Below are 20,505 nucleotides of genomic sequence, written 5' to 3' on the forward strand. Positions count from 1 at the left end.
CAACAACCGAACGTACCTAAAATTATAGAAATACGAGTTATACAAGAGGTCGAAGGTCGATCGCCGTCCCCCAAATAAAAAATAAATCGTGCGTCGCGGCTATGGGGAGTCCAAACTGGCGAACGTCCTAACATCCCCAAAGTTTCCCCAAATTTACGGGGATTAGATGATGGATATGAACCAATGGTTTGTTTGTTGGTGGTGATAAGACCGAAATTCGGACGAGCGGGTCCGATTGGGTCAAAATAAAACGTGTGTTTTTCTCTTTTTATTCTTAACTAATCGTTTTATAAGACAATAACAAAAAGAAACAAGAAACGATTAAAGGAGTTATGTAAATCACAATGACACGTTTCTTTTAATTCATTTTCGGTTGTTTTAATGCACTGATTATGTATTACGTTATAAGAGGGATAAATTGAAAATAAAATAAAATTAGGTTATTTTTAAGTTAGGTTGTCGATTGCACGTCGAAGAAAAAAATACGATTTTACGAAATGTTAATGACGTGATATCGGTTGCTTATGTTCCAAAGATCCTGTTTTGTATTTTTTATACTGGCCCAACAAAGTCATCATCAAAAAATTAACTAAAAAATATTTATTTTTAATTTGAAAACATAGCCAATATTAAAATACAAAAAAAGAAGAAACAATTAGAAAAATAACATCACAGTTTGTTGCATCAGAAAGCGTCATCTTAACTAAATCTATTTTATTTCTTTTATTATTTAAATACAAGTTGATTCATAATCCTATTCTTTTGAATCCCTGTATATAACAATAAAGATAACGCCATCCCTTTTTTTATTTTACGGACCATAGCAACCGAATTCTCACCAATCTACAACAATAATATTAAACTGCCACTGTTATTTTGGAATGAAAAACTCGTTTAATTTCTTTTTCACTTCTTTATCGACGCGAAAGTCACATGGACTATTTTTTTTTCTAGTTTTTTTTTTAATTTTTTGGATTTCTCAACAAGAGATAGAGACGACGACAAACTGAAAATTAAAAAAAAAAATATTAAAACAGAAGAAACGCAACGAACGGCTATAGAGATTGAGGCACTAAGATACACGAGTTCTTTTTTTAGTGTTTTTTTTTGTTTAAGAGTAGAAAACTCCAACTTTTTCGCTTGTTCGAAAAGATGACGACCAAAAAAAATATATATAATTAACGAACAAAAAAAAAGTACATGCACGCGCATTAGACGTTTTTTTCCTTCCGTGTTCCTTTTAACTTAAAAAAAATAATCAGAATGACTCTTCAAAATTGGCACGTGTGATTAACCGTCCTCTTTTGGGGGTGTGAACCAACCTTAAAACAAAAATAATTTTAATAAGATTTTTGATTACTATTGATTTGCTTTTTTTTAATGTTGGTTTGCTTACCATTTTTTTCGTGAATTTGTACAAGTGACTTAAAGCTCTGTTGGGCCCTCGCCAGACTGTATTGTCCTTGGGAGCACACTTTTGGCGCCCCAAATTGGATTCTCGCTTTTCCTTTGACCAGAGTCGCTGAAATTTGCATTATAACGGCTTCTACTGTGTACGCACTCGACCATCCTTGTTTAGTTAATAATTCCATACATATCGCTCCGCCCACCAATACATAACCACCTTAAATTAGATCAACATATTTAATTGTAATGTTTCTAGTGATTTGATAAACAATTTGTTATTACAATAAAATTTTTCCCAAGAATTATTGAGTATGTATCTTATACAATTGTAAGTTATTGTACAGTAAATTTCACTTAAGGGGTAATGCTACCTTGTAATTTTTTATTGGCTTAAATGCTTCCTTGACTATTCAACAATGATATTTTTGATAGAAAATATCGATTTTTTGAGTAGTCACATAGAAAACAGAACTCGAGTCCTTCTGTTTTCGTTAAGTGTGTAATGTCTAGTTAAGTAGATAGTTTAAATAATAGTAAATGTTAAAGAAGTTTGATAAGTTATTGATTTGTTAATTTTTAAAAATAAAAAAAAAATTTGGCCATTCGGCTGATGATCACCTAATGTAAAGGTCGAAACCGGTACCGAGGAAATTTATAAAATAAAGCAGGAAAGAAGTTTTTTAAAGAAATACCCGCGGATTAGGAGGCAAAGGAAAATTAACAGGAAAATTAATTGATGAACTTTCCTTATATTATGGATTGAGTATTCGCAGAAATTGCGATTCAGTGAAGGACATGAAAAAAGAGATCTGGGCTACTTTGTATCATAAAATTTCAACGTTGGTGCTGACTCGTGGTGTTCCTGGCAAAAAGCGTACGCTTTTTCAAAAATCGATGAGTACACTCACAAGTCAGCAATCGGCAATGTTTTCAACGCAGTGAAACCTGTGTACGAAGAACTATCAAGGGAAGATCTTTTGACAAGATGTTTAGGGCGATATACGCAAAACAGCAATGAAAGTTACAACGCCGCGTTATGGTCTATCGCACCAAAAACTATTCATAGTGGCAAGAAAGTGACATTGCGTCTGATATAGCTGCTTGCAATTTTAATGACGGTCTTACAAGCATTATGGAAATAGTGCAAGCATTGAAATTAACAATTGGAAGATCGTGCTTCGACTTTTGTCATGGAACGGATTTAAATCGCATTGCTCGCGCTGAGCGCTCCATGACTGCTGAGGCTAAAGAAGCTCGTAGAAGCCTACTGTCAGACAGAAAAGCTGCAGAAGATGAAAATAAGCTTCAGGAAGGACAGCAGGAATCGCTAATAGATGTATCTAGAAAAAATATACAATTTTTTACATTCGAAAACTTTAAACGCGTTTTTCTGGAAACTATATTTTTCAAATCTGTGCACACGATAACTTCCACATTTTTCAACGGATTTTCAAAATTTTTTTTTTGTACTCATAGCATCTAGATACCTATTTCCCGCGCAGAGAGGACGTGCGAGAAACGCGTTTTCCCGCACAAATGCTTTTTGTTACCGCAACTAACAGGAATATTTAATGACCAAATGTGCATGTTTATAAGAAAAGGTTAATAAGAACGTTTTATACATTCGTGTACAGATAACACAGTTTTAAAATATTTAAAAAAATCTATAAAAATCAATTTGCAATCAATAAAATCAATATTGACGTTTTGAATTTCGGTTGATTTTTTCCTGTCAAAAACCCCACATGCAACTCATATCGTCACAAAAAAAAATGCGTTTCCCGCACGTCCTCTCTGTGCGGGAAATAGGTATCTAGATGCTATTTGTACAAAAATAACTATTTCAAAACTTTATATTATCTTATTCTAGGTAAGTACGTAGCCGTTTTTCGATATGTCTCAGATTCTCTGTTTTACAACCATTTTTATGTACATTTTTTATCGATAAATACGACATTTCTTGTAAAATCGTCACCATTTCGTCAAAAATGAATATTTTTTGACCCTGTTGACACAGTTTGACCCTGCACGATTTGCAAGCCTAACATTACCGGTATCTAGCGGGTGCAATTTTAATAACTGTTAATAAATAAAATATGTATTTAAAACTAGAAAAGTGGCTTATTCAGACCCTGCTACCCGTTTTTAGAAAACTTCTTTCGTCTGAATGCAAACAAATTTTAAAAATACCTATTATTTTCGGGTCTTCAAGGTGGCATACCCCCTTAATATCTCCTGGACCATTCAACCGATTTGAATATTTTTGGTGTTGTTTGAAAGAGCATTTTATGCTCTTTTAAAAGATAGTTCGGTTCAGTAAGACCGTTTGATTTAACACAAATAAATTAGAGGGCGTTATTTGCAGCGATTACATATATTTGTGATTTTTGAAAAAAAGTTAAATGGAACGGTACTATTTACTTCACAGATCCTTAGTCACCCTAAAATTTACTAAATATTAGTGAAAACCGCATCTCTATATCGCCATCCGTTCTCGAATTATAGAAGAAAATGTTAAAAACTCGAGTGCCATCAATCGGATCCAGTTACTTCATCGAGAAAAACAAATCACATAACCATGGTAACAGTAAACATGTCATTTACTAACGCGGAAGCGTATGATAATTTATTTTCAATGTTTCGAATATGATGCAACTGCATGGCAAAAATGTGCAATGTAATTACGACGAAGACAAAGAAAGACATTTTTCTCTAGAAGTGTTTTTAAAATTGGCTTAGCAATTACGGGAAACTGGCAACGTGTAACATTCACACATCTCTATGAATTCATAAATCACATTGGTGGGCAATGCGATCCCACATAATCTGGGAACCCCGAAAACAATTGTAAACAAGATTCCTCAAGAGAATAATATGTATCTCCATCACATTGTTTTACATCAAACCTTAACAGATACCGATTATGATAAGAGACTCAACTATTATGATTGACATTTAAATATGATTCGGGCAAATCCAAACCATTTATAACAAATGCTATGGATGCATGAAGCATCTTTCAACAAGCTGGTGTAAACTTGCATAGTATACATTCTTTTCTTTATCTATGGGGAAGACTAAACGACCTGACTTTTCAAGAAAAACCAATAACCAGGGAAAATATGACAAAATATTAAATGCTATTAGAAACGTGTCCAGGACTGAGACTTAAACAGCGTGTTTTTTCCGTCGAAACTAGATTAAACAAATGCATCGACGTTTATGGAGGGCATTTTGAACATTTGTGAGCTATTTTTGCCAAAAATTTAAGTAATTCTAATTACTGTGGTTTATTTTGTTTTATTATCATTGTTGATGTTTCATTGATCCGTTTTGTACAAATAGTTTTGAACAAGTTCTCAGCTTGGATAAAGTGTCTTTTAAAGGTTCTAGGTAATAGCATTTTTGTGCTCTCTTATTTGTTTGATAAGGTAACTTCATCCGATTAAGATATACGAATTTTTAACGTTTTCTTCTATAATTCGAGAATGGATGGAGATATCGAGATGCGGTTTTCACTAATATTTAGCAAATTTTATGGTGACTAAGAATCTCTGAAGTAAATAGCACCGTTCCATTTAACTTTTCTTCCAAAATCACAAAAATATGTAATCGCTGCAGATAACGCCATCTAGCTTATTTGTTTTAAACCAAACGGTCTTATTGAAAATATCTTTTAAAAGAGCATAAAATGCTCTTTCAAACAACACCGAAAATATTCAAATCGGTTGAATGGTCCAAGAGATATTAAAATGTAAACATTAGAAAACGCATTGGCCTCCCCCTTCCTTATTATAACAGATATGAAAAATATCGCAAAACAAGAGCGATGCGGTATTATCCAAGGTACTAAATGATGTTGTCAAAGTAATAGCTCGTCGTCTAACTTTCCGAGATAGCGGGAATTTTATGTTTCTCTATGTCAGTTACATCCCAGCGGTCGAATTACGAACTTCAAAATAATTTCCGGCTATTTCTCTTGCCCACATTACCTATAAGGATTTTTTCCGAAACCTCTAGTCCCTACCGTTATCGAGATACAACCGCTCCGTATCCTTAACGGGACATACCGTATGTAAACAGTTGTCCAAAAATTAATAAAAAGGAATAAATGGAAAAAAATTTTACGCTTTCATGGATTTGCCGTTATCCGTGTTTCAAAAGAGTTATGACTGTTTGTTCTTTCTCGATGAAAAATTCTGCTCAGCAAGATGTTGATAATGGCGAAAATAATGGAATCACCGTCTCACTTGATGGATTCTGGCGCTAAAGAGGATTCTCATAACTTTTCGAAATTGTTTCGTTGATAGGATGGTACAGTGGAAAATTACTTGCTGTTATGGTGAAAAGTAAATTTTGTAAGGCATGCTTGACATGGAAAAGTAAGAACAAAATCCAAATGTACAGAGAGGGCAAATTTGGGTGTTATTATAGGCTATCTCAGAAACTATAAGAGATATGAAAAAAGTAGGTGCCATGTCCCGGTCTCCTTTTTCGAGACTAATCCAATCCCGCAAATACCAAACCTCTATCTTCTTTTATTTTTAAGTTATAGCCAAAAACTTGATGATTTTTGAGATATAACACAAAGTTGTATTTTTTTAAATACAAACTATACTTTGTTATACCGTTACTGAAAAGAGCATATTTTTAGCTTTCCAGTGATGTATCGTGTGTATAAATTTAAGCGATTTCAAAAAATGCTTATATTTCGATTATTTTTGAAATTAGAAAAATGGGGTTAATACATTCTTAAGACACTTTTTTGAGTAGAATATACCGCCGTTGAAAAATTTTAAACATAGCTGATAATTTTTTGAGATATAACATAAAGTTGTATTTTTTTAAATACAAACTATAGTTGATTATGATGGTTACTGAAAAGAGCATATTTTTAGCTTTCCAATGATGTATCGCACGCATAGTGTATTTGCAGAAAATAAGCGTTATTTTTCAATTCTAAAATATTAAAAAATTAAAGTTCAAATTTTTAATTATAGTGCGAGGAAAGCGCTAAATGCCACTTAGTTACTCATTTCATTCTTTAGGCTATAACTTAAAAACAAAAGAAGATAGAGGTTTGGTGTTTACGGGATTGGATTAGTCTCGAAAAAAGACATTTTTCATATCTCTTATAGTTTCTGAGATAGCCCATAATAACACACCCAGATATGATTTTAGGGATTGGTGTGTCGTATCACGTTCAGAAAAGAATGGGACACGGTTCCGAAATACAGTGAAGACTAAAAAATTGGGCGGCAGAGGTAAATTAACAGTCAAGTTGATTGATGAACTTACAATTTATAATGGACTTGCCATACGGAGACACTGCAACTCTATTGAGGATATGAAAAAAGCTATTTGGGACACAAGATCGCGGTGTGCTTGGCAATTACGAAAAGTAGTTACAGGAGATAAAATTAATCACGAACATGATGAACACGGCAATGGCAACTGAAGTTTTTGAGGGAATAAAACCTATTTACATAGAGTTGAGCAGCGATGAGTTGCTAACGCGTTGCTTAGGTGGGTTTACTCAAAACTCTAACGAAAGTTTAAACGCAATGGTATGGTCGGTCAATGGCTCCAAAAACTGTTTCCAGTTGCAAAGTTATCCTTGATATTGCTGTAAGTCTATAATAGTCTATAATATGAAGAATAATGAAAGTTATGAATCAACTTGGTATAATAATTGGACTTAATTGATATAACTTTTACTCTGAATCAGATACCACCCGCATCGGGCGATCTAAACGCTGCCTGATTAAAGGGGCAAAAGAAGCTCATAAAGCAGCTGTATCGTCGAAAAAGGATCAGGAACAGAAGGATGTTAATGTTGAATGTCAACTGTACAGGGTGTCCAAATTTCGATGGGTTTGCAGGGTATCTCAGTTATTATGAAAGATAGAAAGTTGCGGCTTTCGCGAACCTGAGCTACATTTTTGTGAAACTTACAATGGCGCAAACCAAATTTTCATAGTCCTCTTCGTTTTTGATATACAGGGAGTGTTTGAAATTTACGATTTTCAGACACCTCCTGTATCTCGGCTATCCGGAAACTTAGTAAAAAAGTAAAAACAGGTTCTAATAGATTTTTTCACGTAGAATCCAATGGTGCACGTAGAATTTTTCTAGTCATCACGGTTTTTGAGTTATAAACACAACTCAAATACTGAATACTCAACTTCTAAAATACTTAACTCTTTATAACTCAAAAACCTTGATGACTAGAAAAATTCTACGTGCACCATTGGATTCTACGTGAAACAATCTATTAGAACCCATTTTTACGTTTCCGGATAGCCGACATACAGGGGTGTCTGAAAATCGTAAATTTTGAAACACTCCCTGTATATCAAAAACGAAGAGGGCTATGAAAATTTGGTTTGCACCATTGTAAGTTTCACAAAAAAGTAGCTCAGGTTCGCGAAAGCCGCAACTTTCTACCTTTCATAATAACTGAGATACCCTGCAAACCCATCGAAATTTGGACACCCTGTACTGCCCAGATGTTGTAGATTGAAGATAAGCAATAAAATTCTTTAAAATTTGAATATTTGGATCTTTTAAGGCGTTTTTCTCAAAATGACGTTTTTCGAAACGGGCGACCAACTAACGGCCAAATTTTTACTACAAATTTCTAATGATATTCCCAAGTGAAGTAGATACGTTGGATTTTTTCAATTGATTCAAATAAAGGGATTTTATAACCTGATTGTTTAATAACTCGATTTTGTTAAAACTTGTTACAACAAAATGTTTTAAAAAATGGATAACTTTAGTCCTAATTAAGTTGGAATAACTTAGACTTCAATTAAAGATCATTTTTTGTGGATTATCAATGATTAATTTCGTTTCTTCAATATTTGTTGCATAACAGATATGATTTTTATAATAAAAGGAACTCAACTCAATTTTGCTAAAACTTGTGACAACAAAGTTTTTTATAAAATTAATAACTTTAGTCCTAATTAAATTGGAATAACCGACTTAGGCTTCAATTATAGATCAAACTCTGTGGATTATCTATGATTAATTTCGCTGCTTCAATATTTGTTGCTCAAGAGATATGATTTTTATAACTAAAAGGAACTCAACTAGATTTTGTTAAAACTTGTTACTATATTTTTAAAAAAATTGAAAACGTTAGTCCTAATTACGATGGAATAACCGACTTAGGCTTCAATTAAAGATCATTCTTTGTGGATTATCTATGATTAATTTCGTTTCTTCAATATTTGTTGCTCAAGAGATATGATTTTTATAACTAAAAGGAACTCAACTCAATTTTGTTAAAACTTGTTACAACAAAATTTTTTAAAACATTGATAACTTTAGTCACACTATTAACAAAATGTTCGGAATTCATTAAATGAAATGTTTTTTAATAGTTGGGTTGGGAGACAAGGACCAATTTCATGGCTTGCAAGAGGTCCTGATTTGATGATCCTTGATTTTTATGTGTGGGGTCACATGAAAGAAAGACGCTAGGATGAATTAATAGAAAAATTAAAAATTAAGCATCTGTTTTAAAAACGCAAATTACAAACAAGATGACAATATCGGAAATCAGGAAATGGGCTTGTATTAGAAATAGAAATTCAGTTTTTGAAGCGAACTTATAGTTTTTTAGATAGAATTAGACGACGCGTTATTACCTTTGTGTACTTTATTTTGTTTATGTTAATGTGACACATAAAATTGCTTAATTTTTATGGTTCTTTGAATAATGGTTCCTTTTAGTTCCAATAAAGTAAGTAGTGGAGTAATCAATTCCTAGTTTTACTAATTTTTACAGCTAGCAAAAATTGTATTCGCTCCAATTTTTATCCTATAAAATATTTGTTTACTCAATGATTGATAGTTATTAATGATATTAAATATCAACCTCAGGATTTATTGTATTCATGATTTAACATTTTTTAGTTATAATAAAAAGTAGGCGTAATCGATTTTGTATTTTATTAACTTTGCGTAAGTGTTCAAAATTATACATGCTTCAATCCTTATCTTATTATTAGCTAATTGGAACAGCATTTAGCCCTAGTTAATACCTCATTTGAAAGGTTATAAAACAGAGTTTTTAAAATGCTTTGTACGCCAAATGTATTATTAAAATTTTGAAATGGTTGCTCATGAAAAACCAAGTTGTTTAAGAATTAACTTAAGTCACGAAACACTTTTCATTGCATTTTTAAACAATCGAAATATTTAAAATATTTTTCAACTTAGAATGTGTATTAGAATGTAGTCTAACCAGAGAAGTCGATATATTTCCAAAGAAACTATTGCTAATCTCTAAATTCCAATATTTGTAGGATTATGTACTAAAAATGTACAAAAACCAAAGGATTGAAATAATTCCTAATCTATTCACCTTTCTATAAGGCATATTTGGCTTAATCAATTGCAAATGAGTTCTATAATAACGCATTTCACCCTGAATATTGCAAGTTATATGAATTTCCCGGTATGTTGTAAAATATGAAGGACTAAAACAACGTCGAGCTCTTAAATATATGATGCTAATCAAGGAACACTTCCTTTCCTCGTATTAATCCGTTATATCGAAGTTTTATTGTATTTCGAATTTATTATTATTTTTATTTACCTGATATGATGGGATGAACAACTCTAACAAACGGTGGTTCGAATGGATAAGTATCCTTGAATAACATATTGAGTAAAATAGCGTCCTTGCCTTCTTTTTCTTTAAGGAGGGCTAAGTCATGGCTCAACGGGCTATCGGGGTCTACGGCGAGTAAACGGACGTTCCACTCATACAGTGAATCGTTAACCAATTCAATTTGATACATTTTATTTTTAAAAGTGTCTGAACGATAAATATCCCTAAGCTCTTTCATTAATCGGTCTGTGGCTTGTACTGAACCGGATACAGATCCCTAAAAAAAATAATTAAATCCATCAATAAATACGTTCAATTACTTTGTTTTTAAACATCCAAAGTTGACTAACATTTACCTGTAAATAATCCCTTCTTTGATTCTGTCTGAGACGTTCAAGCGTCGCCAAATGTTCAACTCCCATTTCGTCCGTTTTCGATCGTCCATCTTCCATTTCCATGGCGAGTTCTTCATCTTCGTCACTTTCTTCTGCTTCTTGGTCACTATCTCCTAATTCTGCGTCTGCTTCACTGTCTAATCCTTCATCTTCCATTTGTTCAACACCACTACTTATTCTATTTAATAAAAGACAAAAATTAAATCACAAAATAAATAATAATGAAGAAATGAAAAATGGGTAGCTTAAAAATAAGGCTGAACAATATTTTAAAAAGTAGTAAGGTTTATTTTTAGATCAGTTTCAATAATTTTAGAGAGATAACTTTAAAACAGGTTTTCATAAAATCAATTTTATGTTTTCGCATAAATCAAAGTTTAATTTAAACTTTGAAATGTTTGAATTTCTTTTACAAAAAATAAATTCCAGGAATACAAAAATCAATTCAATACAAAATTTTCCAAAATTACTTTGATGAATCATACCTTATCACACTAATAAATTTTTTTCAAACGAAACACAAAACTAATCGGTATTTTTAGACAAAACAAATCGTTTACGACACGTAAACACTTTTTAAATACTCAAACCTATTTTTAGGTTATTCTTAAATATTTTGATACCTCCAGCCGAGATTTCAATTAATTCAACAAGGCTCTAATCATTGCTAATAATATTTGATTAATTCGGTTTGTAATGATTAAAAAAAGATTTTTGTATTTCATTCAATTCAAACAATTATCTAAGTAATAATGTTTAAAAATAACAAAGTTTACAATAAATTTTCAAACAATCCACCATTGTTTTGTGAGCACAATCGGTTATTCTTTAATGTAATTCCTATTGCTTGTAGTAATATTTTATCAGTTTTGTAAAAATTTTTGGGACAACAAAAGATAAAAAACATTTCTTTATCTGCTGAGAATAATCAAGAGTGTAGACCACAACTACCATAAAATGTCTCTAAAGGATTTTTATGTACGTTAATTTAAACGAAAATGATAAAACAGAGGTGGAGAAAAAATTCAGATTAAAATATAATTCGATAAATTAATGATATTTATCGTGTTGTTCTTTTAATAACAACCTAGAATGGGAACACGATTTCGTTTTTAAACCGATAGAAAAGAATTTGATACGTGGTGATACATCGAAAAAAAAAATTGGATTGTAAACAATGATACATAAACAATGAAATATACGTGGAATAATTTTATTGGCTTTCACCGAAATTTTAGTGGATTAAAAATTCTTGGTAAAACCACATTAATTGTTTACGATTGCTTTCACAAGTTTGAAGGAACTCTTGATAACCAAAAGTAAAAGTTATAATGATAACTTTTAATGTTCACATTTCCCAGAGCATACTTAATAGTAGCTTAATCCTTAAAATTTTTGTCGTTGCAATTACGTACACAAGCATTCAAAAAATATCCTTGAAAACTTGGGATATCCTGTATTTTGAATAAATTATTCAATAGCAACGAAAAATAAAGTTTTTAATCCCAGAATTAATACAAAAAATCAAATGGAAGAGAATTTCTGATTTTAGAAAGTATGTACTCAAACAACATAAGTGATGGCTCATTCAATAGCACTTGTAAAAATTGGGAAGATTTTCGCAAAACATGTTGATAAACCATCTTTATGACGTTGGAGTCGTTGGCAAGTCGCCCCTAACTTTTGTAAACGTCGATCTTATATACTTTGTTTACGCTAGAAAATAAAACATAATTCACATCTGTCAAGTAAGCATTTAAGTTACATATCATTAGTAAATAAACGATATGAACAATAATATAATCTTATCAATATAATAAACACAATTGTGGACTAAAAGATTTAAAAATTTTGAGTTGGTAGTATTTATTTGTACGGAGATCTGATTTGTAGATATTGTTGGAGTGATTCCAAAGTATTAAATCACACCCATTCAGGAATAATACAGGTGAATAAATCAGATGGGTAATATTACATTTAAATGATATATGTTTTTCTTTATTATGTCGAGAAATATTGAGATATGTAACAATAATTTTATTTTGAATTCACGAAGAGTTCTGAAAACAACCCAAACCCAGATCATATGGATCTATAAATAATGATCATCAACCAAATCTAATCCGATAATTGGAGCTAAATAAAACAACATACCAAACTATCTTATATGTTCTAATCTATATTTTTGGTGAAAAAAACGCATATTGTATTGAATTGCCAAACGGTTTGGCAAAGGTGACCCTTTCTCTCACAATATTAATATCTCACAATTGTTCCTAAATAACAAAACGGACTATTTTGTAACACACACATATTATTCACAAATAACACTTTCAACATAAAAAAAATAAATAACAAGCTATGTATCTTAACGTGAATATAGTTTTAATGATAAGTTTTGGATTGTATTTATTTATTCTAGAAAAATAGATTTATTTCCAATGAAAATTATCAAACATTTTAAGATGACACCAGATTTCAAATTCACATACAGTGTCGCACTTAATTATTGGTACAGCAGTAGTTTTTCGTTTCACGACTGTTTTTAAACCAAATCAAGAAATGGTATTATATGAAAGTATTTTTTTTATATTTTTTAATAATGTTTTAAATTAAATTAACAAAATTAAGAAAAGCGTCTTCCATTGAAAGAAAGTAAAATAGCGAACCTATCAGACCTCGCTAAACAATATGTTCTGGTGATTGACAAGTGATACTATGAAAGAATTTGTTCTTCAGCAACCCGTTCTGAAGAAAATGCAGTAAAATCTTCTACAGGTGACGATGAAACCTAGATAGATGAGTAGCTTGAATAGTTTAATGAAATTGTTTCAAATCAAGAAATGGTATTATGTGAAAGTATTTTTTTTATATTTTTTTATAATGTTTTAAATTAAATTAACAAAATTATTGGCACAGTTAAAAATCGAACTATTTTAAAACTACTTTAAACTCCTTGCTTTAAACTAAATTAGTATTTCGTGGGTAGCCCTTTTTGTTTGATAACGGCCTCCAAACGCCTTGGCATGGAATGAACCAAATTTTGGGTTAATTTTGTATCACTCCTCCACCAATGCTTGTTTCAGGTCCAACCTGTTAGTAACTGGAAGCTTTTTGACCCGTCTATCCAATTCGATTTTCGTTTAGTTATGCTCAAAAATGATTTGAAGGATTGATGTTAGGTTATGTTTTCAAGTTTCTATAAAGTATAACCCCACCAAATTGTTCTAAAGTTGAGTGTCCTTTTAAAAGGACGGTAGCATTTTCTACTACTACATATAGAATATAGCATTAAAACGTTTGTTTTTTCAAGAAACCTTTAAAATTACACAAACTTCTGAAGGAGCTAGAAAATATCGATGACATTGCAGTTCCTCCAACAGGTATTGCTATTTTTCCTCCCCGAGAAAGCAAATGACGATGTTGCAGAATTTGTGGTGGATTCTGATGATGATTTGCCATTATCAACATTTGTCACCGCTCCAAAACAGAACGTGGTAACAAGAACTGCAAATCATATTCTTGGATCAGACAGGACATTGTTGAAAACAATTTCTCTGAATGGAAAGAAATGCTTGATCCACAGCAGCAGCTGACACCACTGGAGTTGTTTCATCTATTTTTTAACGCAGAAGTAATCAGCTTAATCATAACTTACAGCAATATTTATGTAACTAAAAGAAATTTTATTGGTAATATAACATGAGAAGAACTCCTGTGTTTTTTAGGAATTCTCCTACTAAGTGGTGATACTGGTAATAAACTAGTAGCTATGTCCAGAGACCGTGTCACGTACATAATGAAAGTTTTGCATTGCTGCAACAATGATGAACTTGAAAAAAACGACACATTTTTTAAAGTAAAGCCTCTGTTTACTGCAGTAAACAAAACATTTATTGATTTTGCACCGTTTCAAGAAAATCATAGTATAGATGAAGCTATTTTTTTCAGCTTCGAGGCAAGCTGATTAGATGGGGATATTAGTTTTGGGTTGGTGCCACCCGTTTACGATATGTTTTATGGTTTGATCCATATCAAGAAAAATCCACAACTTTACCTGCAGCTTACAAAGATATGGGACTTGGATCCTCCAATATTCAGATGTTTTACAATCTAACTGGACAGGTAGTTTTTTCTGTAATTGCATTACTTCAAGAATTCAAGCATAGAGGTCTAAAAGGAACGGGCACTATCAGAGAAAATCGGACAGACAAATGCCCTGTGCCTACTTCTTCGTCGGAATGATGATAATGTAGTTTCATTTGCTTCATTTGATGAATTAGACATCCACAATAGCTCCTCTTACCCAAGCAAAACTATTTTCGCAAAAAGAAAAGAAGTATATTAATGTTGATCAACCAAATATTGTTAAACAATACAATAATAACATGGGCGGTGTTGATCAAAATATTAATTTATTATTAATATTAAAAAGTGGTATTTTCCTCCCTCTCATTTGCCAATGTGTGGAAATGGCTGAGCAAAATGCTTGACAGCTTCACCGAATTAGAGGAAGAAAAATTGATCATTTAAGCTTTAGACATATGAACAATAATGATGGTGGCGTTTCCTAAGCTGGTCCCAGCAGGATAAGTGGTTATCTGTTGTATACTGCTTGCATCTTATTGAATATCTCCCAAAAAATAGGGAGCAACCCTATGATTAAAGGGAAGAAAAGGATACGACATCCAGAATTCTGGAAACGAAACGTTGTAAAAAAGAAGCGTGCATTACGCGATAAACATACAAATCATAAGGGAAAAAAAGTCCCTGAAAGAAGAACAGGCAGCCATGTAACTGTTGTATGAAGCGTTTTGCAAAATTTACACAACAGTTGCAAAGTGACCTTATGAAAAAAATCTTCATCTTGGTACATCGGATAGTTTTTAACGAGATATGAAGGAAAAACAAAACTGGCACTTTCTGATTCTACCATGGAGGTCATTACTTTTGATTTTGAACAGAATTTACTGTTACCGTGTGTCCCAACCAGAGATGTGTTTTATAAATGTCAACTGTGGGTATTTCCATGTTGCATTCATCAGAGTAGTTCTTTGAAAAGTTTCTTTTACAAGTATGATGAAGTTATTAGTTGTTTGCATCATTTTATTAAGACTTCTATAAAGCCAGAGGTTAAAATGCTATAGGTGTTCACTGACAACTGTGCTGCTCAAAATAAAAATAGCGTTTTAATCCATTTTTGGCATAACATTGACACTGCAAAAACGATTAGTTAAAATTAGACACCCTTACCGTGAATCCGGACATAGTTTTTGCCATGCGATCGCAGTTTTGCTGAGGTCGAAAAACAGAAAAGGAAGCAGCAAAGGGTGATATTGCCTGAAGAGTGGATGCAATTAGTAACAAATTCATCCAGGAAGTTTTAAGTACTTCATATAACGCAGGACATGATACTATACTCAAGTATCATGTCCTGTGTTACAGACTTACTTAGCACGCCGTTTTAAGAAAACCATAACAAATGAACATAAGGAAAAGTTTACCATAATGCCCTATTCTGCCAAGAATTCGTAACTTTCAAGACAAAGATCATCCCACATGATCTTGAAGCTGACAGAAAATCGTCTTCCATTGAAAGAAAGTAAAATAGCGAACCTATCAGACCTCGCTAAACAATATGTTCTGGTGATTGACAAGTGGTACTATGAAAGAATTTGTTCTTCAGTAACCGGTTCTGAAGAACATGCAGTAAAATCTTCTACAGGTGACGATGAAACGTAGATAGATGAGTAGCTTGAATATTGTTTAATATCTGCAACTAATTTTGTCATTTTATAGGTCCTGTTTTGTAAGAGTGGTGACAAACGATTTGAAAGTTATTTTTAAGTTGACATGTAGTTCAATTAAATAACAATTTCAACAGTTGCAAAGTGACCTTATAAAAACATTTAATGAGCTGGGAAATAAAGATCTTCAGGATGCTCATCTTGCCGGTCTGATTAATGTAAAGGAGGTCCAAAGAAAAAGGAAGTGGTATTCCCCGGGCCCGGTTTTATTCTTACAAAATACGGAATAGAATAAACGATCAAACGAGCCTTTTGTTCTTTGCATGGTAAAACTACCAGCGAACTACATTGCCCTGAATATAACTAGTCCAATAGACAGAAGTGTACTCAGACAAACAGACCAAATAAAATTCCCAATGATATTATTCAACAAATACAGAAACACATACGTAGCTTCCCACGAACAAAATCTCACTACAGTAGAAACGACAATGAAAATCGCCATTTCCTGTCACCTGAACTAAACGTCGCTATCATGTGCCAAAATTTGAGACAGAACAGCATCGCATAATGGAAGAAAAAGACTTCAAACCCTACGTTAGCTACGATTTTTATCGTAGAACTTTTGTAGAAAACTTTAATCTAAGCGTTGGACACCCAAGGTCTGACACATGTCAGAAATGTGACGCCTACGAAAGTACATTAAAAAGTTTAACGGATGAACAGGAGAAACTAAAGCTCATAACTGAAAAAAAATCTTGATCTTGTTAAAGCGGATAGTTTTTACCGAGATATGAAGGAAAAACAAAACTGGCACTTTCTGATTTTACCGTGGAGGTCATTACTTTTGATTTTGAACAGAATTTGTGTTTTATAAATGTCAACTGTGGGTATTTCCATTTTGCATTCATCAGAGTAGTACTTTAAAAAGGTTCTTTTACATGTATGATGAAGTTATTAGTTGTTTGCGTCATTTTATTAAGACTTCTATAAACTCAGAGGTTAAAATGTCATAGGTGTTCACTGACAAATGCGCTGCTTAAAATAAAAATAGCGTTTTAATCCATTTTTGGCAAAGACTGCAAAAACGATTTGTTAAAATTAGACACGAGTATCCTGAACCCCTTTGCCATGCGATCGCAGTTTTTTTGCTTAGGTCGAAAAACAGAAAAGGAAGCAGCAATAGTAAAAAATTCATCCAGGAAGTTTGAATTACTTCATGTAACACAGGACATGATAGTTGACTATAAGATTTACTTAGCACCCCGTTTTAAGAAAACCATAACAAATGGATATAAGGAAAAGTTTACCATTTCGATGTATTGAATAATAGAGGTCGATTCAGCCAGTGCCAATACACTAAAATGTTTTGAGACCCATAATACTCTATTCTGCCAAGAATTCGTAACTTTCAAGACGAAGATCATCCCACATGATCTTGAAGTTGCCAGAAGCATGTAATAATAATAACTTCTTCAATTGAAAGAAAGTAAAATAGCGAACCTATCGGACCTCGCTAAACAAGTATGTTCTGGCGAATGACAAGTGGTACTACGAAAGAATTTGTTCTTCAGCAACTCGTTCTGAAGAAAATCCAGTAAAATTTTCTACAGGTGACAATGAAACATAGATAAGTGAGTAGCTTGGATATTGTTTAATATCTGCAAATAATTTTGTCATTTTATAAGTCCTGTTTTGTAAGAGTGATGACAAACGATTTGAGAAGTTATTTTTAAATTGACATGTCATGTAATTTAATTAATTAACAATTCCAATGTTTTTTTGTAACTTTTGCATACCTTTTTTATTAAATATGAAAAAACTGATAGTGTGTGACAAAAATCAGGTAGCTCTATTTCAGAATTTTAAAAATGAAATGAAATTGTGATGAGTATTCTCATACAAAACTAAGTCAAAAATATCAATGACAACATTTTCTAACAATAACATAATTAAAATCCAAATTGGAATTATATTTTTCTTTTAAAACACTTTTTTGGTGATTCCCAAAAGTTTACTAAAATGGAGGTACCTTGTGTTTTTGCACCCAGCCCTTGATTTGTTAATTTGGTTTAAAAACAGCCATAAAAGGATTGCTGTGCCAATAATTATGTGTGGCACTGTACAATATGATACAAGTTAATATAAGACAAGGATATAAGATGCAACAAATACATTACATCTTATAAAATCATTACTTTAAGAGACTTGTCCTCCTTTTTCAAAGAAAACCTTTCAAAACTACAAACATGTTTGGTTTGCAAAATATTTTAAGGAAGTCCATAAAATTTGCTTTGGTGAATTTGAAATTAGAACATGAAATTCCTTTAGATTACAACGATTAGATTCTTTAAATAACCAATCACACAGGAAAATACAATTCTTTTTATATAGCATTTTAAGGAAACTATTTCTATTATCAGACTTAATTATATGAAATATGTGGTATTCGTATATTTGGGGTTATTAACACAAAGCATTAAACATATAATAAAACACAGAATTTAAGTTTATTGATTAATTTTGAATAATTCTTACCTGTTTGCCGTTTGCGGATTTGGTATAGTCAGTCTATGAATATCAGGCGGTTCTGGTACGGCATGCAACCTACACAGTTCTCGTAAAAGTATAGCAACCTGATGAAGTACATGATTATCCAATCCTTCTGTGTTACTCAAAATTTGCACTGCATTAGTAATGCTGGTCTCTTCCGAGTCAGCAAACCAAACTGGGGGTACCGCTGGGTAAGTTTCCTATTGAAAGAAAGTAAATTAAAATGAAAAATATGTAAAAAAAATAAACAACTTGTATTAAGCATAAATGAATTAGAAAATAAAACGATTCCAATTCGATTAGATGGTTTTATTTACTTTTGCACGTGTACAAGCAACCTCTCAGCTGTCTGACATGCTACAATACGTCAAATAATTAAAAAAAAAAAGTCCAAGACAATACGTTTTGGAGTTTCTTTGTTGGGAAATGGCGTTACTATGGATGAATGTAAAAGTTGGAAAGAAATGTTTCTTAATTTTAAAATACGATTAACTTACTGTGATATTCGCGTGGATTTCATATCGTTTGCCATTTTTCCCAACGAACCTGCAACTCAGCTCGTCAACACTGGCGGACACGATCTGAAACCTATCATGGTTTTTCGGGAATATCGACTCTAATGTCCTTATCTCTTGCTTGAGAGTATTTAAACAAGCCATAGGTGTCCTTTAAGACGTATTTCCGGGGGCCCGGTAGCACTGCACAAGTCTCGCAAAAAACGACACACTCGTTGGGGCTCTCGACGTTTTATAACTGTTCACTCCCTATATAGATCAAAATGGCCGATTCTGGTCCTCTTTAAAATTGAAACCCGGTCGTGTTCGGTCGGGAGACGTCGTGGCGGCCTCGTGCCGCATGGAATAATAACGGGACTAACAATTTTTCTTCGGCGAGATTATCGGAAAAATCGGGGCCATCGCAACGAAAGAGAAAAAAAACACCGACCCTCAGGAACGATCCGTGCGGTACATCTAGCCGAATTCAGCGAACTGTCGTTTGCGGGTTATACGCGCAAAACCCAGCTAACCTGTCATCCAAATGTCATCCATCACTTGTTTTGTTTACCATCTTCACTACAGTTAAAAGACGTTTTTCATCAAAACAATTCATTATTATGCATATTTAAAAGAAAATTTTTACTCCCATCTCAATAAATACCTTAAAAATTAATGTTTTAATCAATTATTTCAATTAAATCAATCTAATTTCATTTTTAATTGAAAACAAGTTTACACTGTCGCCATCTATTAATGACATATTACATTAAACGTTAAAGTTTTACTTCAAAACAATTCTTATGTACATAAAATTTTAATAATTTATTTTATATTATAAAAAAAACGTTATTTTAATTGAAATCGTCGCATACAATTTAAAAAAATTCATTTATTAATATATTAATTATTCAAATCAATTACTTGATTATAGAGGGCGCTTTCTTTCTTTTTTAATTTAAAATAAATTACATATTAATAAAACTTTCTAAGTTTTAGTAATTTTTAAATATTATATTTAAACTTGGTTAATTATTTTGAGTAACGAATTAAAGCAGATATAAAATTAAATCAAATAAATTTTTGGATTATGTGGATAACTGAAGTGTATACAACCAATTTAACGTTCTTCTTTTAACACAATAATTTACGCTTTTATAAATTAGTTATTTTCTCAATACGCGACACAATAAATAAATATTATTTTATTTAATTACTCATAAAATTATAGCCCCCTCTAATTATGAACAAAGCGTACTAAGTAACCATTCTGAAGTTGGTTA

At 32.1% G+C, this 20,505-nt stretch overlaps 1 protein-coding gene across 2 annotated transcripts; it reads right to left on the reverse strand.

The window, feature by feature from the left end:
* Positions 1 to 1,238: 1,238 nt before the first annotated feature.
* LOC111413442 (ubiquitin-conjugating enzyme E2 Q1) lies at positions 1,239 to 19,674 on the reverse strand. Of its 2 annotated transcripts, none has more exons than XM_023044422.2 (6): positions 19,226 to 19,674; positions 18,714 to 18,928; positions 10,390 to 10,606; positions 10,019 to 10,310; positions 1,397 to 1,624; positions 1,239 to 1,322 (listed from the first exon to the last, which is right to left on the reverse strand). In XM_023044422.2, exons 1-6 carry the CDS (start codon positions 19,385 to 19,387, stop codon positions 1,291 to 1,293), a joined length of 1,146 nt encoding a protein of 381 aa, XP_022900190.1. In that variant the 5' UTR covers positions 19,388 to 19,674; the 3' UTR covers positions 1,239 to 1,290. The 2 variants fall into 2 exon arrangements, with proteins under 2 accessions (XP_022900190.1, XP_022900189.1); XM_023044421.2 differs by having other exon boundaries at positions 10,384 to 10,606.
* Between the last annotated feature and the right edge of the window lie 831 nt (positions 19,675 to 20,505).

Source organism: Onthophagus taurus, chromosome 3 (genome assembly GCF_036711975.1).
Source record: "Onthophagus taurus isolate NC chromosome 3, IU_Otau_3.0, whole genome shotgun sequence".
Lineage (NCBI taxonomy): Eukaryota > Metazoa > Arthropoda > Insecta > Coleoptera > Scarabaeidae > Onthophagus > Onthophagus taurus.

What these genes read in the sequence shown, in the direction of transcription:
- LOC111413442 (XM_023044421.2), bottom strand. Translation starts at nt 19,387, where the DNA reads ATGGCTTGTTTAAATACTCTCAAGCAAGAGATAAGGACATTAGAGTCG. An exon ending in AAATCCACGCGAATATCACA is followed by an intron (nt 18,929 to 19,225) that starts GTAAGTTAATCG and finishes TTCTTTCAATAG; the next exon opens with GAAACTTACCCAGCGGTACC. An exon ending in ACAAATTCACGAAAAAAATG is followed by an intron (nt 1,323 to 1,396) that starts GTAAGCAAACCA and finishes TTTTGTTTTAAG; the next exon opens with GTTGGTTCACACCCCCAAAA.